The sequence below is a fragment of the Humulus lupulus genome, chromosome 9 (genome assembly GCF_963169125.1).
Source record: "Humulus lupulus chromosome 9, drHumLupu1.1, whole genome shotgun sequence".
Lineage (NCBI taxonomy): Eukaryota > Viridiplantae > Streptophyta > Magnoliopsida > Rosales > Cannabaceae > Humulus > Humulus lupulus.
Window position 1 is genome coordinate 2309999 of NC_084801.1, and position 25357 is coordinate 2335355.

The following is a 25357-nucleotide window of genomic DNA, read 5'->3' on the forward strand; positions in this document are numbered from 1 at the left end:
TACCCCATCTATTGAAGATATGTATCACTCCGTAATTTGGGTATTTTTGTCCTCAAAATATGATTTTTTTAAATTTGAATTCATTTAAAATGTCTTTTTAATTTGTTTTTATAATTTAAAATGTTTTTTTTTTAAATATTATGAAATTGACTGATTACAGAGAGACAAATATCTATTTAGTCAACAATTTTAACAACTCTAACAGATAAGGTACTTACAGAAGCAATGTTTTAGCAACTATATGTATTTTTGTCACAAAAAAAAAATTAGGTATTTATCTTTAACATATATTGAACATTGAGTATTTTTGCCGTAAAAATAAAATATTAGGTATTTAAGTGTAACAAATATGAAACATTAAGTATTTATGCCGCAAATACTCCTTTTTTATAATATATAATTTTTTTTAATTTGAATAATAATAAATTTTATATCATAAATTTTTATCTTAAATATTTTTTAAATTTCATAATTATTATTTCTTTTAAATTAAATAATTAATTTATTTTTAAATATTTGTTTTTATTAAACACCTCACATTAAATATTATTTAATAATATTTTTTACTAATAAAAATAATTTAATAAAATAGTGTGATCGCCTATCCTCGAAAACCCCCTTTACAAGATCGAATCATTCCAACGGTCCGAAATACACTCTAAATAAGTGAGGTCGGCTCGATTTAGGATCTCATTACAAGATCTAAGTCACCCCTTAGTTAGTAGTACCATCACTTTGAGAAATAACACTAGTCGTGAAATCTACCCTATAATGTGATCGACTATCCTTGGAGTCCGTGTTACAAGATCAGACCGTTCCAATGGTCCAAAATACCCCTTAGAGCAACTCCAATGCATGGGAGCTTAAGTAGTCAAATCACAATTTTTTTATTATGCTTAACCAATCAAAAAACAGATAAAAAAAATAAATAAAAAAATATTGAAGGCAACGTTGCCCATTTTCTTCCAATTTTCTTTTAAAATCATCTATCCACCTCATTTAATATACCTCACATCTGACAGCTTTTTTCTAAAGCAACTCCCATTAGAGTTGCTCTTACAAGTTTTATGAAAAATAAATATGTTTGATTTAGTCCGTACTTATAGTACTAGTATAATAATTCTCTTATAGTACTACTATAATAGTCTAATTCAACAGACGAAAGCTCACGGTTCCTTCTAGGATTGGTACTATTGTCAATTTTGGGGGTTGTGTGAATTATCCTCTTATTGCCAAATAAAGCCAATGGACTATGAAAGCTTGTGGGACCTTTATTGGCTTAGCAATTAATGAATGAAAGGAAGGTATTACTATACACAGTTTTGCATGCACATTGGATAATATTTATATATATATACACATATACATATGGTTGAGCTTTTTAGACCATTTATGCTAAAAAAAGAAAATATGGCTTCACAATGTGATACTGTACTGGTACTGTTTCTTCTCTTCTTGGCAGTGGCACCATTCCAATGCAAAGCCCAAGCTGGTATATCTCTTCCACTGGATGAAGGTGAAAAAGCTCTTCCTTTTCTTTTACTCCAAACTCAGACCCTGTGAGTGCACACCACATGTTTGACTATTTGAGCTACTCTTCCTGGGTTTTGTTCTTCTTATTCTTTTGAGTAGTAAAGGGCTCATCTTCTTTGGTTTATTATTATTATTATGCAGTGAAAGCCATTGAAGAAATAGCTGCAGAACTGAACAAGAAAGATTTGAACTCCGCTGACCCTTGCAACCAACCGACTTTTACAGCACAGGATAATTACGAAAATGAAATCTTCTGCAATTGCTCCATCTCTGCTAATAGTACATGCCATGTCCAAAGAATGTAAACTCATGTCTTTCCTTGTTCATGATTACACACACACACACACACTTGAATCATAACTGCAAGTTATTAGATTTCTGAGTTGGGAATTTTCTCTTGGTATACAATATGCAGATCTTTTACAGCACAGGATCTTGATGGTAATCTTCCACCATCCCTATGGAAGTTACCTCACCTTAAGCAAGTGTGCGTTGTTAAAGCTTTTGATTCCAATTCTAGTTATGTATATATATAAACACTATGCTAATTAATAATAGTTGTGTTTCTTCTCCCTTGTAGTAATTTGGAACGGAACCTCCTCCGTGGTCCGATACCAAGAGAGTGGAATTTGACAAAGTTGGAAAGATTGTAAGTTTCTATTTTTAACAAAAATATCTATTTTTAACGGCTGTTCATATTGATATTGCCATAACATTATTCAAAGATTATGCTTGTGTCAGGATCATTAATGCCAACAATTTATCAGGACCAATTCCTGCCCATTTAGGAAGCATAACCACTCTCACTCGTTTGTATGCTCTTTCTTAATCAACCCTTAAATTCTCTCTATTAAAATAATCCTTTGATTTGTTTATCATATTAAGCTCTTAAGTTCATCAGGTCCATGGAGAGCAACTTGTTTTCTGGAACTATTCCCTCTGAGATTGGGAAATTGGTCAACTTGGAATATTTGTGAGTTTAATTTCCTAATCTTTTCAAATTAAGTAACCATTTGATTAGCTACATAATAAAGTAGAATGACATTTATTAATTTAGTCTTAAGCAATTGAAATGGTGTGGCTGCAGGACTCTTGCTGCAAACAATTTCACTGGAGAGTTCCCTGATCTCACTAGTCTCACCAAGTTAAAAGAACTGTAAGTGTCAATTTGTAATGTAACTCCATGACCGAAATGAACCAAGTTTTATGTCACTTGAATCTTGACTCATGTTTTCTCATTGCAGAAGGATCAGTAGTAACTACTTCACAGGAAGGATGCCTGAGTTTGGCAATTTGAAACAGCTTCAGAAGTTGTAAGAGCTATTGATCTATTTGGCTCTTAAAATTCATGATCTGTATTTATGCATGTTGATTTTGCATACAACATCTATATTCTCTATAGGGAGGTGGAAGCAAGTGGTTTCGATGGGCCAATTCCTTCTAGTATATCTAACTTGAACAAGCTAATAGAATTGTAAGTTCTCTTTCATATATTTTCATTTACTTATACAGGTATCCTTAAATTTTTTATATGTACTATATAACTTCATTTTTAATGAGAATTTCTTTGCAGAAGGATTACTGACTTAAATGGGGAGATGAGCTCAGATTTTCCGAACTTGATAAACATGACAAACATAGAAAGATTGTAAGCTATTCATAATTTGAAAATTCTAAAAATCTTGAACTGCCCAATATTTGAAATATATATGGAACTTATAGGACCATGTATGAAATTGCAGGGTGCTGAGGAGCTGTAATTTAAGAAGAAATATTCCGAAATATATTCGCAATTTGAACATTCTAGAAATCTTGTAATTCTTCTATTCACGTGTTAAATTCTCATCTTATCATTAGTTAATTTGACATAAACTTACATCTAAGCTTTTGATTTTGTAGAGATCTCAGCTTCAATAAGCTAGAAGGGGAACTTCCAAATTTTGTAAATATAAGAAAACTGAGAAAACTGTAAGTGATACAAAATTGAGTAGGAAGAAGACATTAAGGAAGGACCTTACAAGTTCATAAAAACTTCATTATTCCCTTTTTTTTTTTATAAATTCCTTGCTCATTCACTTCACTTATGCTATTGTGTTGCACATTGAATAGGTATTTGACAAGTAACTTACTCAGTGGGTCTATTCCAGAGTGGATTAAAAACAGAGGCACTGACTAGTAAGTTACCAATATTATGTTATTTAATAATGTTTCTTATGTTTTCTATTATCTTTAATGTTGACTTTGAAACCATAAGCATTGCAGGCATAACAATGTGAAAACATGCAAATATTGATGCTTAGGAATTTAGAGATATGAGGACAAACACAGTGTCATACTCGTAGGGTTAACAGTATTTGACACACACTACTAATAATATAGTTATACTGTTAGGCTATCCCAACACCAACTTGTTCTGCACAAAACACAATCAACCAGAGAAACAAGAAAGAAAAGAACAACTAAAGAACACAGCAAATTGTTTCGAGGTTCAGCTAAAATCTTTGGCCTGCGTCCCCGTGAACTCCCTTTGAGAAGTTCAGTCTCCTCACTATCAATGGCACAATTACAACTTGATCATTTAGTACAAACACAACTTTCCTTCTGTTACAAGCTTGAGCAACACCCTGGGAAGAGTAGCCTTGGGAAGTCCCTTCGACATGCACCCTCTAAACCTTGACCTTTCACCTTTCACTCTTTCTCACTTTCACAACTCTAAAACTTGATTACAGAATGATATACACTGATAAAACAAGGTAAAACACTAGTCTGCAACTGAGATTGGACTAACATATATATAAGTGGCTGGAAGTACTAAAGATGCCATAACGGTTCTTGATTTTCTTTGCTAATCCGAGTGCTAAGTAAATGTGTCATTTAATTGGTCCAACTGGTTTATATATTTTTTTTTGAAAAAAGAGACAGAGGTCATAAAAGGCTGACCCCCTCCCAATAAAATTGAGAGCCCTCACTTATGGCGGAGGAATACTGTGGTTACAAACTAGAACAAAAACAAAACCCCACAACAAACCCCACCACCAAAAGTTAAATCCAGAAATTGCCCCAATCTCTAATAAGGTCATAGAAGGCAACCCCCGCAAAACACTTGTTTCTATACACCCAAGTAGCCTCCCAAAATTTTATCTTATCCCAAATAGTCTCTGCTAAATTAAAAATATCTTCGAAAATTCTGTTATTTCTTTCTAGCCATAAGGCCCAAAAAGTGGCTAACAAGGTAGTTTGCCAAAGACAAGAAACCCGCTTGTCGCCCCCTAACCGAGTAAAAAACAATTGAGAACAGTTAAAGGGCATACACCAAAGAATACCAAACTCAACTAAGACTTTCCCCCACACTTATCTTGAAAAATGACACTCCATGAATAAATGGCTAGTAGATTCCCTTGCCTGCTTACAGCAAACGCACCAACCAGGGGATAAACAATGGTAGGGTCTCCTTCTTTGCAAGTTGTCATGAACATTTAGTCTATTGTTGAAAACCAACCAACCAAACACTTTAACTTTCGAAGGAGAAACACTTTTCCACAAAGACTTTGCCCACTCCTCTACTGAATCCAAATGAGCATAACTTAACCTCCAAAAGGCCGACCTGTAAGAGAAAACTTCATTAACGTCAGGGGTCCATGCCCTCCGATCTTCTAAAATTGCTGGCAAAGCCACCCTCTCTAACAAATGTAATAACTGAGTGAGACTGGTAACCTCCCTGTCAAACAGATTCCTTCTAAAACACAAATCCCACCCTGGGTTTCCAAACCCGCCTCACCTCCATAAACCACCAAATCCTTAATCAAACAATTACTGGACGTTGAAATAAAAAATAAGTCTGGGAATTGAAGCTTTAAAGGAGCATCGTTAATCCAAATATCTTCCCAAAATCGAATTCGATCCCCCTTCCCCACCTTGAAACTAACCAACTGAAGATACTCCTCATAAAGAGAAGAAATATTTTTCCACGGACCACGAATAGACAACCTCCCCCCTCTACCAATGTCCTAAAAACCTCCATCCCCCCATACCTACTCAGCACCACTCTATGCCACAAAGTGTTCTTTTCCAACGGAAAACGTCACAGCCACTTCATGAGCAAAGCCTTATTTCTCGAGTCCAAATTGCCAATACCAAGACCCCCATGATCCCAAGATTTACAAACTTCTTTCCAAGAGACAAGATGATCGGACTTAGAATGATCCGCACCTTCCCAAAGAAAATCCTGCATCAACTTTTCCAAAACTTCTGCCACCCCTTTAGGAATACAAAAAAGCGACATATAATACACCGGAATAGAAGAAAGATTCGATTGAATAAGTGTCAATATACCACTCCTAGAAAGGAAAGCACACTTCCACCCATCCAACCGCTTAGCACAACTCGAAACCACGGGCTCCCAAAAACCTTTGTTGCGAGGGGATGCCCCTAGAGGTAAACCCAAATACTTCATAGGCCACTGACCCACCTCACACCCAATCTCCCTGGCACGAAGCTCCACTATTTCCTCCTCCAAGTTAATCCCTAACAACTGACATTTCTGCAAATTAATAGAAAGTCCAGAAACAACACTAAAGGCTTTCAGAATATCCAAAAGCACTGACAAAGACTCATTATTGTCCACAAAAAAGATCGTATCGTCTGCGAACTAAAGATGGCTGACTTCCACAAAATCTTTTCCTACTTTGAAACCTCTTAACGCCGAAACGCTCTTGGCCTTATCCACCATCCTACCCAAAACATCAACAACCAAGGTAAACAAGAAAGGTGACAGGGATTCCCCTTGGCGAAGAACTCTAAAGCCCTTAAATTTCCCCCTAGGTCTCCCATTTAAAAACACAGAGAATGATGTAGAAGACAAACACCCCAGCATCCACTTCCTCCAAACTTCACCAAAACCTTTCTTATCCAGAACAAAGCCCAGAAAATCTCAATCTACATAACCCAACCCTTCTTACCATTACTCCGATACTCCTCCACTGCCTCATTAGCCACCAACACTGTATCCAAAATCTGCCTACCCTCTACAAAAGCTCCTTGTGTCTCTGCTATCGTATCAGAAAGAACTCCTCTAAGACGACCAGCCAGCACTTTTGAAATAATTTTATACAGACTAGTTACCAAACTAATAGGCCTGAAATCCCGCACCTGACAACTATGTAACTTCTTCGGCATTAGGCAAATGTATGTTTCATTAGTCCTCCGGTGAATAACCCCATCCTTAAAGAAACCATCGAACACTGCTTGAAGATCATTCTTAACTGTATCACAATTATCTTGATAGAAAGCCATAGAGAAACCATCCGGACCCGGAGCCTTAGACCCATCACAATCAAAAACTGAACGACGAATTTCCTCTTCCGTGAAAGGCCTCTCAATGAGAGAGGACAAAAAAGAGGGAATAGGCTCCCAGGATATACCTTCCACACCACTCCACCTCCTATGGACCGAAGAATACAGCGAAGAGTAAAAACCAACAGTTGCCTTTTCAATATCCACATCTTTGTCAAGGATAGTTCCATCCTCTTGCTCAATTCTAGAAATGAAATTCCTAGCTTTACGAGCGCTTAGGATACTATGAAAGAGCTTGGAATTAGAATCTCCTTGTTTAGCCTATTGACATTTCGACTTAAATCAATCTCCTCTCTCCTCTTCAAAAACAACTTGCTGCCATTCTTTCTTAATCTTCCCTCGCTCCAAAAGAAGTTGATCATTCCACTATCCACCTTCCTCTAATCTATCCAACTCGAACATCCTTCTTTCCAAGGAATGTTTAAGCAAAGATCTTGACCTGAAAACCTCCCGACTCCACCCCTTAACTTTGTCTTTAACCAAAGAAAGTTTTTCCATGAAACCATATCCCGGCCACCTCATCAACTTAGACGAATTCCACCACTTCTGACAAAGAACCTGGAAATCTTTATGCTCAAGCCAGGAATTATTAAATCTGAACGAACTAGGGCCCCACGAAGGAGGATTGGAGTCCAACACAATAGGGCAATGATCTGAAACAATACGAACCATCACTTCTTGACGAATGAAAAGATAAAACTCTGTCCATAAGGGAAAAAATAAAAATCTATCGAGCCTACTGCAGATTGGCCTCTGTCTGAAATTAGACCACGTGAAACGACCATTATGGAGCTTAGGATCCACCAAGCTCATCTCTCTGATCAGCGCATCAAATTTCTTCATACTTCTAGTATTAGACACGCTGTTCAGTTTCTCATCTCCTCTTCTTACCACATTAAAATCTCCCCCCAGACACCAATGACTACCACAAATGACATGTAAACCTGCTAACTCATCCCAAAAACTATCCCGTTTATCATAAACCACAAGACCGTAAATACCAGAGAACCACCAAGGATTCTTACCCTCAGCTTCAATACGAACGGAAACGGTGAGCTCCGAAAAATTACGTGTAACAATCCCTCTTGATCCGCGATTGGCACCCTGAATATCCGGACCCAAATTAATGTCCCCGTACGAATGGAAAACGCCTTTGTTGACCTCCGGCGACAAATCAACTGCTGCAACACCTGTGGCCGAATCAACATCACCTAAAATTTTCTCCTTCTGATCCTCCCTTGGTGGCTCCAGCACCTCTGAATCAGCCTTCAGACCCTGGGTACTTTTTCTGACCCAAACCTTCCTGCCACCTCTACTTGAATATTCAGACGACTCTCTCAGCTTTCCCAACTTGAACAGTCTTAAAGAGATAAAGGTACCCTCATATGGCAAGGTGATGATTTCAGGAATGAAGCCTTTCGGCTGTCCCACCACCTTCAAACGAGCGATAGACACATCTTCCAACTCTAAAGTACGTTTATCCACATCCATCAAACCACCGCACATGTCTCTTATCACCTTAAAAACATGCATATTCCATAAGTTCAGTGGTATTCCATCCACTCCAATCCAGTTTTGTGAGCATAGAAACTTCTTCTCGTACAATTGAGATCTCCATGTCCAAGAAGAAATAGAGACCTTAAAGTTATTCGAAAATTTTATCTCCCCTTTAGAGATTAGATTCTGTTGCAAGGAGGCAAAGGGACACCAAAGAATGGCTTTATCATCAGATATAAAAGACAGTTCAACTTGTTTTCCTAACAACTTTTGGATATTTCTTAGAACAAACTCCCATGCAGTCGGACTTCCAGATTGAATCAACATCACATCAAAACCTTTCCTATTCAACAAAGCCTGAGTAGTAGGATTCTTTAGATTGTCCATACAAACATCCGCACCCTTCACTGACACCACTTCCGCCCAAGATTGTTTAGAGACCTTTGGATTTGGAAATATTTTCACATCAACCACCCCAATAAGGCACTTATTCATCTCCATCCAGCTTGACTCCCATCTTTCATCAGGTATGATAACGCTTCTGACCACCCTATTCCTTAATGTGGAAACTTTGAGAAAAATGCCTCTAATGTTCTTGAAACACTCGACAAAAACATTCAAAGAGTTGTTTCTAAAGGAACTCTTGAACCCCACCCTATCCTCAATCTTCAAAGACACTATCCTTCGGATCTCTCCGATCAGCCACCTTGCTCCATCTAATGGCACCAAAATCTCGTAGCCTCACATTCTCATTCTTTCACACAAACGAACAGCCCGCCATTAGCTGTGAGTGCAATCATGAAAAATTTATATGCTGTCCTGAAACTCCAATAACGATTATTGGAAATCTCAGGAACAGAACTACCCTTATGCCCAATTCCAAAAGGGAAAAGGGATTTCTTAACCCCATAACCAGTGGGGTCATGGGGAGCTCTCCTAACCCTCATTCTAAAACCTTACTTCGTATCAGGAAAACAATATGAAACCAAAGTTGATCTTGCAATTCATCACCCAGTGGAAGCTATAGTTGCATAATTTAGCCATAGTGTTTATGTAACCTGTGTCTTATATAAGTGTGCAAGACCACAAGTCTTATAAGGAGCCAACAAGGCTTTTCGAGAGCATGGTAGTCATTGGCCTTCACCCTAATTGATCCAACTGGTTTATATGAGGACTGATATTTCAACATGTATAGCTGTACAAGTTAACTAACTTAAAGACCAATGGTACACCATAAGAGAACAAGACTCCAGGTTCTACTCTATCACATCAAGAACAACTTTCTTGAAGCTAGCCTACATTCTCTTGCTCGCTCACGTACTGCACTCTTCCTTCTTTAGATTGCTTTAAAAAAACTACCAGTTGATTCGAATGCCTTGAACCAACTTATAATTATAACACAACAAAGAGAGCAAAATTTTCTGAAATAAGAATGGGGTGTAAAACAGAATATAAATTAACTTTCCAAATAAGCAAATTTTACCAAAGATTTGAGTGGATTATGTCCCACACTTCTATATAAAAGACAAAATTCTGGAATAAATCTGAAATACTTCTCTTTTTTCCATGAAAAACATAAAATACAAATAAAGTTCCAAGCTTTCGAAAGGCCTGGCTGCTCCCTTTGGAGACTATTTCTACTCTAATGATACAGCTGTACAAGTTAACTAGCTTACAGACCAATGGTTATAGCCATTAATTAGCAGCCTTAGAATTACCCTTTTTCCTAGAGTAAGTGTTTCAAATAGTGGGCATGACATTTCATAAATACAATAATTGGTTAATTCTATTGTAATTAATCAGTTCTTCTTTACTTCTCTATCAAGGGCTTTTGATTGGATCAGCTAATATATTTTTTTCATTTGGCTTTACAACATTTAGCTAATCAAGAAGATTTTTATTGCAGCCAAATAGATATTTCTTACAATAATTTTTCTGAGGAATCTGAACCATCCACTTGTCAAGATACTTTGTAAGAGTCTTTCTTTGCCTTTTTGTTATTTCTACATCTTTGCATCACAATCATGTCAAACTGAACATACTTGTGTTTTTCATCAGCAATCACTTCCGGAGCACATCTGGCCAAAAGAATAACTCGTGAGCTTTAAAAAACCAAAACAAATTGAATTATAGTTTTCATGATGATTTTACTTTACTAATGTTTGCTTTCAATATGATTAATATAGAATGCTCAACAAGTGCCTGGCTCCATGTTCAAAAGGTAAATAAGCCTCTTTCAAAACTATTCACTGGATTGACTATAAACCATTCCTTTTGTATAGTTATAACTAACACTTCTTGATGTGTAGATCATTACTCGCTGTATATAAACTGTGGTGGAAAACAAACTACCATTGGAGGCATCAAGTATGAAGGGGATGAGGAATCGGCAGGTGCTGCAAAATTTTTCCGTAACTCAGCCTCTACTTGGGGATTTAGCAACACTGGTGATTTCTGGGGTTCTAGAAATCTTGATCAAATAGACTACATAGCAAACAATGTATCTGTATTAGGAATCAACAATTCTGAGCTCTACACAACCGCACGCATCTCGCCTCTTTCACTAACTTATTTTGCTCGCTGCTTAGGAATTGGAAATTACACTGTGAAACTTCATTTTGCAGAGATAGTATTCAGAGACAACAGATCTTATTACAGTTTTGGGAGACGAATTTTTGATGTTTATGTTCAGGTAGTCATGATTTTCGTTGACTTTGGTAATAGGATTAATAGTGCAGCTTGTGAACCTATATTTGATTGAGTTAAGTTATTATAGGGAAAACTGGTGTTCAAAGATTTCAACATTGAAAAGGAAGCTAAAGGAGTTGATAAGGAAGTTATCATAGTAGTTAAGGCAGTTGTTGTGAGTCACAAGACACTTGAGATCCGCTTGCAATGGGTAGGCAAAGGAACAAAGAATGTTCCAAACCGAGGAATGTATGGTTCTATAATGTCAGCTGTCTCAGTAAAGTCCGGTAAGTAACTTAACTGTATATGTTATCAGGAAGAACTAGTATGTTCATAGTATAAAGTAAATTTGTATTTTTTTATTTATTATTTTTCTACTTTACAATTACTATTTTTTTAACTGGTGTTTTCTTCTGTAGAATTCGACCCTCCAAAACAGAAAAGAGACATAAAATTCATCATCATTGGAGCGGTTTCAGCTTTTTGTCTTATTTTCATAGCTTCAGGCATTATTTGGTGGAAATTCTATTTTGGAAGAAAGGAATCCAGGGATGAAGGTAAAGAATATACTGTCATCAAATTTTTCATTAGAAACTTTTGAAGGTAGTTGGTGAAAAGAATTAAAGTTCACATTCTCTACCTAAGCTAGAAAAAAGCAATTACATCTAATTAAAATTATTTCATTAAAAACTTTTTAAGGTAGTTGCATTGCTACACATCATTTCTACAAATTAAATCAAATATATAGTTTCAAGTCATGCTCAGCTTAGTTAAACTTTTATGCAAAGGATCTAAAAGTATGGGGTTGACATAATCACCAAGAACACAAATATTTATATTCTATATTCTAATTTTCTTCTTTAATGATTTTGATTGTATGCCTCACTAGTTTATTTATCTTTCTAAAAAATTCAATCAAAATTGTATAACATATGAGAAGTTGCTATTGTCTGCACAGTTCTGAGAGGACTAGATCTAAAAACTGGTTTCTACACCTTTAAACAAATTAAAGCTGCCACTAACAACTTTGATGCTGCAAACAAAATCGGAGAAGGCGGATTTGGATCAGTCTACAAGGTATCTAAAACTTTTAATTTTTACTTATGAGCTTACAAGCTGATGGGAAAATGAAATACTCAACTGAATAAATGTCATATTTTTATTGCAGGGTGTGCTATTAGATGGCACCATTATCGCAGTTAAGCAACTTTCATCCAAATCAACACAAGGCAATCGTGAATTTATAAATGAGATAGGCATGATTTCTGCATTACAACACCCGAATTTGGTCAAATTGCATGGATGTTCTGTTGAAGGAAAGCAACTATTCTTGGTTTATGAATACATGGAGAACAATAGTCTTGCACATTCTTTATATGGTTAGCTTATTATCTATATCTGCTTCCTTTCTATGGCTAAGGACTTTGCTGCTTCGATTAATTCATTGATTATTTCTTATGTTTAAAAGGTCCTGAAGAGGGTCAACGAAGATTAGACTGGAATACAAGGCAAATAATATGTATAGGCGTTGCAAGAGGTCTGGCTTTCCTACATGAGGAATCAGCACTGAAAATTGTACATAGAGACATTAAAGCTACAAATATATTATTGGACAGGGACCTTACCGCAAAAATATCAGACTTTGGTTTGGCCAGACTAAATGAAGAGGAAAAGACCCACATTAGCACCAGAGTTGCTGGAACTATGTGAGCCATATCTTCGTTTTAGCTCTTTAAATTGCAACATTTTGACTATCTTGGCAATGATACTAATCGGATGTTCCTATTAATAATTAGTGAAACCCTTTGACATGTAAATTTAACTAAATTGTTCAATGATTGGTTGTGGTTGTTGCAGAGGATATATGGCCCCAGAGTATGCAATGTGGGGTTACTTAACTGATAAAGCAGATGTGTACAGTTTTGGAGTTATGGTATTGGAAATTGTGGCTGGCAAAAACAACATGAGATATCGCCCGAACGAGAACTTTGTGTGCCTTCTAGATTGGGTACCAAAACTTTATAACAATTTTCTTTAATTCATACACAAATAGATTTAGTTGATTTCTTTCTTTCTTTCTTTCTTTCTTTCTTTCTTTCTTTCTTTTCTATTGCATATTGGTATTGATGTAATCGTATTTATGCTCATTGAAGGCCATTTTCTTGCAACAAAAGGGAGATATAATGGAGTTGGTGGATCCAAAGTTGGGGACCAACTTCAAAAAAGAAGAGGCGAAAAGATTGATTAAGGTAGCTCTATTGTGCACAAATTCATCACCTTCCCTTCGCCCCGCCATGTCTGCAGTAGTGAGCATGCTAGAAAACCAGACAACCATCCCTGAATTGGATATGGACTCAAGTATTCAAGATGATCTCTTCAAGTTCACCGGATTGCGAGACAAGCTTGATAAAATATCACAACAAACCTCAAGAGAATCTAATAGTCTTCTTGCTCATTCATCCAACTCATCATCATGGATTGATTCTACCTCTGCATGATCTCTTTATCTTTAGTTAGAGTTCACATTAGATCTCTTCCTTTCTATTGTTTTCCATATAGCTATGTCTTTATATTTAGGCAAGTTAAAGTGTAAACTAGAATTATTAGCACACAGTAAAAGAAAGCTATCCTTGAATTATTCATTTTGCATGTGTTGTTACTAAAAACAATTGGCTCAAAACAAATCATGTATAACCTTACTAGTTAAGGGAAAGTAATTCATGAGTCCATGAGTTTCAAATAGAAATACAAATGACATTTGACATACTATTTTATTATAAAATAATTAATAAAAACAATATTATTTTGAAGTTGAATTGAATCATGACTAGAAATTAGATTCTTTGCTGACTCTGGTTCATGGCTACTTACATGAATGGAATCATATGGAGGCTACCTTAACTTAAACAAAAGCTTTTAGCAATGCCAATAGCAGTCTTTTCCTTCTACCTTGTAGTAAATTAGGCTGGAACTTCCTCAATGGTTCAATACCGCGAAAATAGGCTTCAACAAAGTTGGAAAACGGCTGTAATTTTCCATTTTAAGCATGAGAATCAAGATTAAGCTGTAAAGGCTTGTAGTAATTGATGGGATGAACAAATATGGTGCTGCAGGTCATTAGTGTTAGCAATTTATTATCATCAGGACCAATCCCTGCCTATTTAGGAAACATAACACTCTCTGGTTATATATATTCTAACCATTTATGCTTCTCATCCCTAACCCAAAGTGTGATGTGTTGATTGCTAATGTAATCTTATCATATAAAGCCTTAAATATAAGTCTTTTAGCTAAAATGTCCAGCTGTCTTGTTTAAACAGTTTGGTTAGTTATATTCTGTTTCTATAGCTATATAAAGGCTTGTAATCATTTGTAAAAGATAGCTTACTTTGTAATCATCATCAGAGCAATAAAGATCAAAGAGAGTTGGTTTTCCCGTGGATGTAGGTTGGAGAAATACTTCTGAACCACGTACACAGAAGTGTTCTTTACTGTTTGATGTGTGTGTGTTCTTAGTTTCTGGTTTGTTAGAGTGTTCGATTGTTTACATAACACAAAGCCATCACCACCATAAGCAGAGGCAGAGAAGAATGAGTTTGGGAAACAAGGAAAACATTAAATCAACAAATGTGCAAGATAAAACTAAAAGAAGTAGCACTACCATGGCAAGGACTCTAGTCACTATTACATGTTCTTGTTTGTCAGTTATAAACTCACTGGCTAGACTCCTCTTACTCCACATTGGTATGATATTGTCCACTTTGGGCCAAGACCCTGGTGACTTTGTTTGAATTCCCAACATTTGACAAATAAGATTTTATAACCCATCTGAGATAAAAAGAAAAAAAAAAGATTTTTGTTCAAATATATGTAATTATGTCAGGTATATACTAGATAGTTGTTTACTCGAGACATTAGAAAGGAACAAAATATTTTTGTTTCAACATAACCAACACTAATATCATTACCAGTTAAGTTTAATTAAGACTTTGGATATGTTAATATTGTGATCTTTTTATTGTATATTGGTAATCATGGTTCTGAACTGGTCATGGACTCAAGTATTCATGATTATCTGGTTTCAGAACGAGCTTGACTAGATTTCGCAACAAAGTTCAAGTGAAACTCAATCTTCTTGCTCATTCATCCAATTCCAACTCATAATCATGGATTGATCCTGCCTCTAGATGATTATCTTTATCTTTGGTCAGAGTTATCATGAGTTCTCTTCTTATATACACTACATTTTAGGTATGTTCAAGTGCATACCAGAATTAAAGAAACCTGATTTTTTGTCATTTCCATGTAGAGTTATTATTTGAAACAAATTATATATGTATTGAGAAAGCGAAGTAATTCATGTGTCGGGACTTATTTGATTGATTATTAAAAGCAACTCTAACAGAAAGGATCACCTTGTAAAAAGCACATCAATAAGACTTCATTAAAATATTAAGAAACCAAAACTTCATTAAAATAGTCCAGACAGTCAATCAGACATACCCCCCAAAAAAGATCTAGACATTTGATGAATGAAAACTAGAAGCTGAAACTGAAAAGAAAACTTAAAACCAACTTGATAATCAAAACAAACATTTCTTATTCTCCATAAGCAACACTGTCCATGATATTAGCAAGCACACCCTTGCATTCCTGCAGCTTCTTCAAGCTGCCAGTAAGCTTTGAGCGCTTGGTAGCAACAGAAGGCGATTCCTCCATCAACCTCTCAATCCCGCCACCATGAGGAGTCATCAGCTCCGTCACAATCTCCATCTCCAAATCTTTGTTCACAAGGTTGAAAACTGTGTGCTGTAAATGAAGAGCCATTGAATCCACCAACCTCATCAGCACAATCTTCCAATAAGCAATCATCCTCATTTTCAAATCAAATGCTTGATGAAGAAGATGTGGATATTTCCTTAGGTGCTCCACTTCAATCTCACCAAAACCATCTAAATTCACCTTAAAAGGCCTGTTCTCATCATGTAAGATGCCATGAATGAATGAATCCTTCTGTGCCATAAGCTTGTTCCATTCTGAAAGAAATTCAGGATTACAAGTATAGTCAGTTAGTTTCTCCATGTCCACCACCTCCATCATCCAATTCAAAGACCTTTCCTTCATTTTCGCAATCAAATTATGGCCGGCCCGCCTAGCAGACAGCTGAAGCTGGTAGTAATCCTCAACGTGATGCATCAAAACTGTATTCAAAACTTCTCCTACATAGTCCCATAACTTGTCAACAAAACCAATAGGAATACAAGAAATTCCATTCACCTTACCTTGTAGAATAGTAAGAAACGAACCACGAGGCAAGAAATTCGGCAATGAAATCTCTTTAGCTTCCTCCAAGTTCCTTATCTCATCCATAAGAAAATCTCTAATGTGATCACTCTCAGCACACTTATGAAGCTCATCATTGTACTGGTTTAACATCTCAACCAGTCTAGCAGTACAGTGCATTCTCTTGTTGTTCGGATACTCATCAAACTCACCTCTAAGAAGAATCTTCCGAAGTGACTCTTTCACAAATCCAATGATTCTCATAAAAGCAGTCATTGCTTCAGCAACAGAAGACATATGCTTCGGCAACTTATTAAGTTCAGTCAGATTAAAGTTTACCTTATCATTAATCTTCTTAACAATCTCAGGCAAGTTTCTGGCAATGCTGGAAGCTTGAATCTGAACCAATTTCTGAGCCAAAACCGGTATGCCAACAATTGATTTATCGATCTTCGAAAGTAGAGGATGCCCTGCAAAGAGCCTAGCTTCCTCTTTCCTCGCCTCCTCATAAGACTCATCTCCTATCCTGTTCCTCACGCATACATAGCCAAGCCCAATGTTGACATCATCTGCCGTAACCTTCTCAAGCAGCCCTTCGGGAGCCTTATCAGCCTTAGTAACCACAGCAAGAGTCCTTTCCCCAGTCTTGTCCACACTCTGAGACATCCGAATAGACTCACAAGTAGGGAAATCAACAGTTGCAGACAACACATTGAGTATTATACTAGCTTCAGGCTGTATATACTCCATGATAATATCTCTAATCTGATCATAAATATTCTCAGGCTGACCATGAACAGGCACTCTAGTTATGCCAGGAAGATCAACCATGGTTAAATCAGGAACACCTTTCTTTTTCACAACCAAAGTCAAGGGAGCATTAGAGATACCTTTGCCATTACCTGCAATCTCATCGGTGGCTGTGTTAATGGCTTGAGAGATGTTATTCTCATCTGTTTCGACCACTTTCCCATTGAACTCCAACAACAGCTTTGGCTCCGGATTGGGATGGTGTTGGAGCCTCATAATGAGAGGGACCCTGGTGCATATTCCTTGGCCTCGAGGGAGGCTTATGCCTGCTAAAGACTCGAGCACGCTGGACTTGCCTGAGGACTGGTCCCCCACCACAACAATGGTGAGGAGCTCTATTCCTTCGTCCATAACCATGAGGTTTCTGAGCCTGTCGACTGCGTCGAGGAGCGGTCGAATCCGGTCGTTGTAGGAGGAGACAATGGGAGCGTTGATTGGCTCATTGGGATCAACTTGAACCAGTGCTAGCGATGATGAGTCTTCTTCTTGTGCCTGAGATGATGTTGACGACTTCTTCTTCATGGCCAAAGCCTTTGTTCCAGCCATTTTTCTGAAAGCAAAAACAGAAAAGAGAGATTGAGAGAGAGAGAGAGAGAGGTGTAGAGAGGTGAAACGGAGAAGGGATAATTTATAGAGAGGCTTTTGCATGCATTAAGAGATGTTACGTAAAAAAACTTAAAAGGTGGGAAAATGAAAAGTCTGATCAAACTCTCCAAAGTTTGGAATGTTAAAAGATGGTTTTGTAATTATCCAAGTGAAGTGGAAGAGTCCCTCTACTTAACTAGTGGTCTTAATTTATAATAATAATAATGTTATTTATATAGTATCAAATGTGTACAAAAACTCATAATAATAATAAGAAAAAGATTAATGATACGTGCACTCAAAATATACACTCAAACATTATACACAGTGATGTGGCAGTTTAGTCTAGCCAATCACATTTGTTAAAACTGGAACCTACTGTTTTAAAAAGTAGTGACGCGTCACTGTATGTAATGTTTGGGTACATATTTTGGGTGCACATATCATTACTCTAAGAAAAATAGGTAAAAGTAAATTTTTTTAAAGTGATTTTACATTTTGGTTTATTTTTTATAATTTTTTGTAAAATTGTCTCATTTTAAAATTCAATAAGTTGTAGGTGTCTAAAATTTTCGACCGTCTTTTTGAATTTTAACTAACTATCTAAATTATGAGAGATCATTTTGCAAAAAATTATTAAAACTGAATTAGAGGACAAAATAATTTTAAAAAATAAGTCATTTTGTTAAAGGACAATAATAATAATAATAATAATAATAATAATAATAATAATAATAATAATAATAATGCAATTGATATTAAATATGCTTTATCCTTAGTTAAGTTTCAAAATCAAAAGTGATAATAGGAAAGATGAAGTTAAATCTTAAAAGACACCAAAATGCTGATTTTGCAAGAAAAAGCCTCAATTGTCCAGCAAGCTAGCTTAATCTCAATTTCTAATAATATTATTGTTTAAATATTATTAAAAAAAACATTTAAAAATAAAAATAAAATGTTGTAAAAGTTATACAACTCAGAGACCAAATTTAAGTTAAAACAGATAGAAAAGAAAAAAAATATGAAAAACAGAGCAAGAACATAATTTTTTTAATCCAATATACATGTTAGATCTCACAAATATCGTTTTTTTTAACAAAATTAAGGTATAATTTCCTTTTAATATTATCATATAACTCTAAGCTTCATTTATTTGTTTTGTGTCATTTGGATAGATTGAGCTTAAAATATTTTTCACTCTTCCACTTGACTATAATGTTTATTAAGTACTTGATGTCTAATTATTAATTTAAAACTCATCAACTACTCTTAATTAATTTCATCTTGATTAATTACCATGAGTTACAAATTGAATATACAAAGCCTATTTTATCACACCACAAACGTTTCATCTTAATAATTTTCTGTTAAATTAACTAAAAAGCAAGGATTATATTACAAGAGAAGCAAAAAAAGCCACACATTGTAACATATTATTATTATGTTGAATAAATAGTATTTTTCTCCACCGAATTTTGACCGATTCAGATCATGTACATCTGAATAATTCATGATGTTAAAAATTCTCATGAACTATCCATACGTTACTAAAGTGTGTGAGACTTCTCTTAGATTTGGTATGGGCAAATAGAATAATAGTATGACATTTCATCGCTTATGTGGCAATAATATGTGTAGAATAATTAATAATATTGCCCCTGAACTTTGACGACTAACAAATTGTGTCTCTTTTATTAAAAAAAATTAATTTTAAATTTAAAAAAAATATTTTTTATAGAAAAGATAATTAAATTATTAAAAAATCATTTTAAAATATTAAAAAAATACTAAAACATTAAATCATTTAATGCTTATTTTATTTTTTTTGTTCTCGATATGTTCTTGCAGTTCATCAAATACAAACTCATATTATAAACAATTTTTTTAGTAATTTCATGTGTAAAATTGAACAAATGAGTGTATTCAATAACCACAAATTAGCTTTGTTGACTGTCTATTTCATTGTCAATTTTTATAAGAGAAGTTAAAGAAATAACTGTAAGAACACAAAGATTTTTACGTGGTTCAGGTTGTAAAAGAAACTCTAGTCCACGAGTCTCTAGTATTAGGGAGATTGCAAGCTTGTGATTGTAAGCTTTTATAGTGTCTTCTCAGGCAGCGTTTAGATTGCTCTAAGTACAAGTAGTTTTCTCTAAAAAAAATCGATCTCTTTACAATGAAACTCTCAATACTGTTTATAGAGGCTGGGGTCATTAATGTTAATCATAAACAATTAATACACATTATTTCTATAATTTGGGAATTAACACACTTCAATGCAATGGCCTGCATTGAATAGAAACTACGGCCCAGGCGAGATTTGTGGGGCCCACTGCAGAAAGCTAACCATTTTACGAGGAACATGCCCCTGGGACTATCAAGGCATGTTGTACGTACTTCCGTGTCAGGCGGCGTAGTGGGTGTACGAATTGTCGAGTCGTACACTCGACAACACTATTGACGGATCGCCTACATAGGTTGTCAGACAATCATCTGACTCTGAGAACCCACACCCATTGACACGTTGCTCCACCTTCTAGGTCCGAGAACCAGAACTTTGGGACTGGGAGGCGATCGAGATACGAAACTCGTTGCCTTAACTGTCCGAGCTAGAGAATCTTCATCTTCGAGATCGAATATTAGCGAGTAACTCACCAAGGCACCTACTGCTCTCTTCGGACAAAACTTAATCTAGGAGGACATTTTCTCCAACTACAGGCCTCGAGTAGTAACATGCCCCGAGGATATCCACACACATCCTAGCCAGCCACTAGGGATCGCCACGTGTCGGTGGTGAAAAAATACGGACAACAAGTTTGGTTCTCTTAAAAAAATAAACAATTACAAATCTTTACTCTGACAATAAAATAAATGATTGCGAAGAGTAATATCTCAGAGATGATAATAACCATTACCATATTTATAGGTCGTCACTCGTCGTCGACACTTCAATTCCAAATTTACACTGAAAAAACTTTGATTAAATTGTTGTCATATCAAATTTAAATCTCAACAATTTTCGTTATAGATTCAATCAGCAAAATTAGCAAAGAGAATGTCATAACTTCACAAAAAATACCAAAAACATAATTAGAAAAGGTTGTAAAAGTAATACAACTTGGAGACCAAGATTTGGACCAAATTAAATTGAGAAAAAAATAGAGATTTTTATATAAAAGATTAATTTTCACTAAAAAATTATATTTATACTGTCAAACTTTTTTTTTTTAATTTAACAGTTTTAAGGAAATTTTTATATTTTTACAATTTTATATATATATTTTTTGTATTGTTTTCAAGTGAAGTTATTTTCACGTTGGTTTTAGGTTCTTTTTTTGGGTTATTTTTGTTATTTTTTAGTTTTTTTGTTGACCAAATAAGTTATTTTCAAGTTGTTTTTCCTGTAAACTAAATTTCCATAAGTATTAAACTTTGAAAATCGTATCTTTGAAAACTTGAGTACACATTTTGTTGTGTAAAATCGATACGCAAGTGCACGTAATCGTAACAAGTAATAAAGAGTAAGTGAGATCGTTCCCACGAGGACTGTATACTAAGTACCCAAACTTAATTCCTATTTCTATTTGGCTAACAATAATTGAGTCACAAGAATTAACTAAAATTGTAAAACAAAAATCTAAAATTAACTTCAATAACTGAAAACAAATAACGTTACGAAAATTCAATGGATTAAAAACTAGGGCAATTAATTTCATCAACCATCCTCTTTAATTTTCCTTAACACAAATCTTACTATTCAATTCTTCTCTTGTGATAGCAGGTCAACAATAATAACTTATATTCGTACTAGGATATATAAGTCTCAATCTTATGCAAATTTTCTACATCTCTGTGATAAATAAACATAAGATAGGCATTAAGATTAACAACCCTAAAACTACACAGACCACATAGGTACTCTCGTCCTAATGTGAAATCTATGTTTATTCAATTATAGCATATTCAATTCTCACTTCTCAGATTTCGAATCAAAATCATATATTTCATGTCAATGGTGATCAATCATTCACAAGCATTAGAATCAAATTGAATAAATCAGTAGATAAAATTGAAATCATAAAACTTGCATTAATTTAAAATAAAGGTTCAGGAGAATCCATTAACACCCTAGAAAATTAGTTTAGTTCATGATCAAATCCATAATAACCATAGAAGAAATAAAAAGCATCCAAAATACAGAAATTCAAAGTAGAAAAGAAGAAAACTGTGATGAATTCTTCAATTCTGCTTGCAATCCTCTACAATGTGCCTTCAGCCGTCTCCTTAGGTTAATCTCCTCTAAAAACGTCATTAAGAAAGCTTTTATAATCCCTAATTAATTACGTGCAAAGGACAAAATTGCCCTTGAAAAATGCCCTAACTTCGGCTTCCGTACGGACTGGCGCCGCGGCTCCACTTGATAGAGCCGCAGCTCTAGTGCATTTCGCAACCCGGATTTCCTCTCTGACTTCATGTAGCGCCGCAGCTCTACTTGATAGAGCCGCAGCTCTAATTCAGATTTTAATAGAGCCTCAGCTCTATCTGATAGAGCCTCAGCTCTAATGCTGACATATTTGTTTTTCCTTCTCTGTAACTCATAGGGCCGCGGCTCTACACCATAGAGCCGCGGCTCTAATTCCAACTTTTCACCAAATCATCAATTTAACCCCCGGTTTCGCCTAGTTTCCATTCCTTAGCCCGTTTAACACCGTTTCTTCAAAAATTAAGCACTTTTCCTCCAATTTCAAGCTATTTCTTCCATAACCACACTTAATCCTGAAAACACAATAAACACCGGCATAATATCGCACAAAACCAAATAAAAGATTAAAATTGCATCTTAAAACACGCCATAAAAACATACCAAAACTAGTCCTAACAAATTCCCCCAAACTTATCCTTTACTCGCCCTCGAGTAAAGAACACAACTAAGACTCTATAAACCTAAACAAACCAAATTGACAACCATTAAAATAGCCTCAAAATTCATGAATGCCATATGCATATAATTCTAAAGAAAAGTAACGTGCCACTTCAAAAATTAATCCAGAATTTCAATCAAAATACTTCACCAATTCACTGTAATTCATCGATACTCATGCTCATTCACCCATAACCAATAAATGTAAAGAATTGAACCAATCTATGCATGCCAAATTCTCACCATCAATCCAATCAACATGATTATTCCATATGCTTGCTATACTTACTATTCTCCACTAATGTAAACAAATACACACTTAAAAATCAATAGGACTTTACAAAGCTTGTAATAGATGGCTTAGGTAAAGGTGGATGAGAAGACATTTTAGGCTCAAGTATACCATAAGCATTCAAACCAAGCAACCTATCCCTTTAACTCAACTTCACATCCCATTGTTACTCTTTTTTTTTTCAAGATTGAGAAGAGTTGACTATTTATTCATCACACACATTTTTTTTTCAAACTACATTCCCCCAAACTTAGATTTTTCCGTAAATAACTTTAAGGAATGTAGTTTATTCTGAATTTATAATTTCTTTTCTTCTTTTGTTTCTTTCTTCTTCAATCTTTTTTTTTTTTTAATTGCACTGAGTAACCACATATTTCTACATATGTCCCTTAAACATTCACTCCCCCTTCCAATCAAGAGATATGTTTTATACTCATGGTATAGGACAAAGGGAATAATGAATATACGAATACAAGTATGGGCTCAAAACATGTGTTAAGCAATGAAAAAGATCAATTGTAAGGCTTAAATAGGGTAACTAGGGATAAAAATATATAAGGGTTAGCTTGAAAGGCTCAAACGTTCCAAATATGGCCTATATCCTCTTCTTAAGTGTGTATTGTTTAGGATTTCATCTCAAATAGCAAGCAAGCAAGTTCTAGAAAAATTTCAACTTGTACAATCCACAATCCAAAATTCAACATGCATAACCAGAGTTCAATTCCCACATTTACAACTATGAGCAATAGTTCAAACAAATATCCAATTAACTACAGTGAAGTGACAAAGTATTTCAATCAAGCACACAGATTTTTTATATGCACAACTCTTCCTTCGGATTATACAACACAGCAATCATTCAATCTCATTGGCAAACAATTATCAAATTGGTTTACACTCTAACAACCCCGTGAAAACTAGACTCAAACACAATAACAACTAATACTAAACTTGAAAAACAACAAATAGCAACAAAGCTGAAAAAAAAAATCCCTTCGTCCAAACTTAAGACTAACATTGTCCCCAATGCTAAACTCAAATAAAAAGAAAGACTTACCTGGAATGGGAGTCATGCTAAAAAATTCTGATGGAAACCCTTAAATTGCGTTTCTAGGCCCAATTGGCGTCGCAGCGCTAGTGTGTAGAGCTGCGGCTCCAATTCAAATTTTCTGGCACTTCCCCTTCTAATCACATTAGAGTTGCAGCTCTAATTCAACTTTTGTGCTATTTTGCTATATTTTTTTTTTCACGTTTTTCACGGTTCTAATTACATAAAACATTAAAAAAAAACTAAACAAAAATAAAATAAAATAGAATTGTTCAACTAAAAAAAAAGAATAAAAATAAAAATAAAAACAAAAACAAAAACATAAACTTGAGATGCCTCTCAAGGGCGCTGTCGTTAACGTCATTTAGCCGGACGCTGACCACTTTCTTAAATTCAACTCGGATCCAAACCACCCCTCATGTCCTTAAGAGCCATAATATCATGAGAAGACGCTCGTTTCTTGATATTGCACATTTTTGGAACTTTCCATCGCTCATGAAACAATCGAGCTTTCTCACTAAAGATCTTTTTCATTTTATGACGAATTGTTCGCTTGCCACCTTCAACCATAGATTTCTTCTTAGTAAATTTCAGCTTATCACCCTTACTTTCCACCACATCAACTCTACAACAAGTTGGAACCTCCGTTGCTGCAAAAACATTAAATGTTACCTCTTCTTTTTGCACTCGCAATTTCAACTCACCTTTTTGCACATCTATTAAGGCCCTACCAGTTGCTAAAAATGGCCTTCCAAGAATAATTGGAATATTTTCATCTTCGTCCATATCAAGAATAATAAAATCTGCAGGAAAGATGAATCTATCGACCTTTACTAACACATCTTCTATGATCCCTCTCGGATGAGCCAGTGATCGATCCGCCATTTGCAAAGACACAGTAGTTGGCCGAGCTTCTCCCAATTTTAACTTTTGAAAAATAGATAGAGGCATTAGATTTATACTAGCCCCTAAATCACATAAAGCCTTTGTCACCATTGAACCCCCTATAGAGCATGGAATGTTGAAACTACCCGGATCTTTAAGCTTGGGAGGTAGCTTCTTTTGAAGTATCGCACTGCACTCCTCAGTAAGTGCCACTGTCTCATAATCCTCTAGTTTCCTTTTCTTAGTCAAAATTTCTTTCATAAACTTCACATAACTCGGCATCTGTTCAAGTGCTTCGGCAAAAGGAATGTTGATGTGTAGCTTTCGAAAGATATCCAAAAATTTAGAAAACTGCTTGTCAAGCTTATTCTTTTGAAGCCTCTGAGGATATGGGATCTTTATATGGTGATCTATGCTTATTTCTGGCTGCTTTGTCTCAAGGTTCTCATTAACTTCTTCAACT

General features: G+C 35.3%; 2 protein-coding genes across 3 annotated transcripts; one reads left to right on the plus strand and one right to left on the minus strand.

Moving 5' to 3' along the window:
• Nucleotides 1-1178: 1178 nt before the first annotated feature.
• On the plus strand, nucleotides 1179-13883 carry LOC133801484 (probable LRR receptor-like serine/threonine-protein kinase At1g07650). Of its 2 annotated transcripts, XM_062239699.1 has the most exons (25): nucleotides 1179-1304; nucleotides 1463-1559; nucleotides 1675-1834; nucleotides 1949-2020; nucleotides 2114-2182; nucleotides 2275-2346; nucleotides 2435-2506; nucleotides 2621-2689; nucleotides 2778-2846; nucleotides 2936-3007; nucleotides 3107-3181; nucleotides 3276-3347; nucleotides 3433-3501; nucleotides 3643-3708; nucleotides 10289-10354; nucleotides 10441-10479; nucleotides 10569-10603; nucleotides 10692-11074; nucleotides 11159-11357; nucleotides 11490-11627; nucleotides 12029-12147; nucleotides 12239-12449; nucleotides 12539-12776; nucleotides 12928-13078; nucleotides 13224-13883. In XM_062239699.1, the coding sequence occupies exons 1-25, from the start codon at nucleotides 1290-1292 to the stop codon at nucleotides 13566-13568; spliced, it is 2973 nt and encodes a 990-aa protein (XP_062095683.1). In that variant the 5' UTR covers nucleotides 1179-1289; the 3' UTR covers nucleotides 13569-13883. The 2 variants fall into 2 exon arrangements, with proteins under 2 accessions (XP_062095683.1, XP_062095682.1); XM_062239698.1 differs by lacking the exon at nucleotides 1179-1304 and having other exon boundaries at nucleotides 1362-1516.
• Nucleotides 13884-15669: 1786 nt separating this feature from the next.
• Nucleotides 15670-17685, minus strand: LOC133802169 (dynamin-related protein 4C-like). The gene has a single exon (XM_062240438.1). The coding sequence runs from the start codon at nucleotides 17683-17685 to the stop codon at nucleotides 15670-15672; it is 2016 nt and encodes a 671-aa protein (XP_062096422.1).
• Between the last annotated feature and the right edge of the window lie 7672 nt (nucleotides 17686-25357).

What these genes read in the sequence shown, in the direction of transcription:
- LOC133801484 (XM_062239698.1), top strand. Translation starts at nt 1,369, where the DNA reads ATGGTTGAGCTTTTTAGACCATTTATGCTAAAAAAAGAAAATATGGCT. An exon ending in ATGACAAACATAGAAAGATT is followed by an intron (nt 3,182 to 3,275) that starts GTAAGCTATTCA and finishes ATGAAATTGCAG; the next exon opens with GGTGCTGAGGAGCTGTAATT. An exon ending in TCTTGCACATTCTTTATATG is followed by an intron (nt 12,450 to 12,538) that starts GTTAGCTTATTA and finishes TATGTTTAAAAG; the next exon opens with GTCCTGAAGAGGGTCAACGA.
- LOC133802169 (XM_062240438.1), bottom strand. Translation starts at nt 17,685, where the DNA reads ATGAAGAAGAAGTCGTCAACATCATCTCAGGCACAAGAAGAAGACTCA.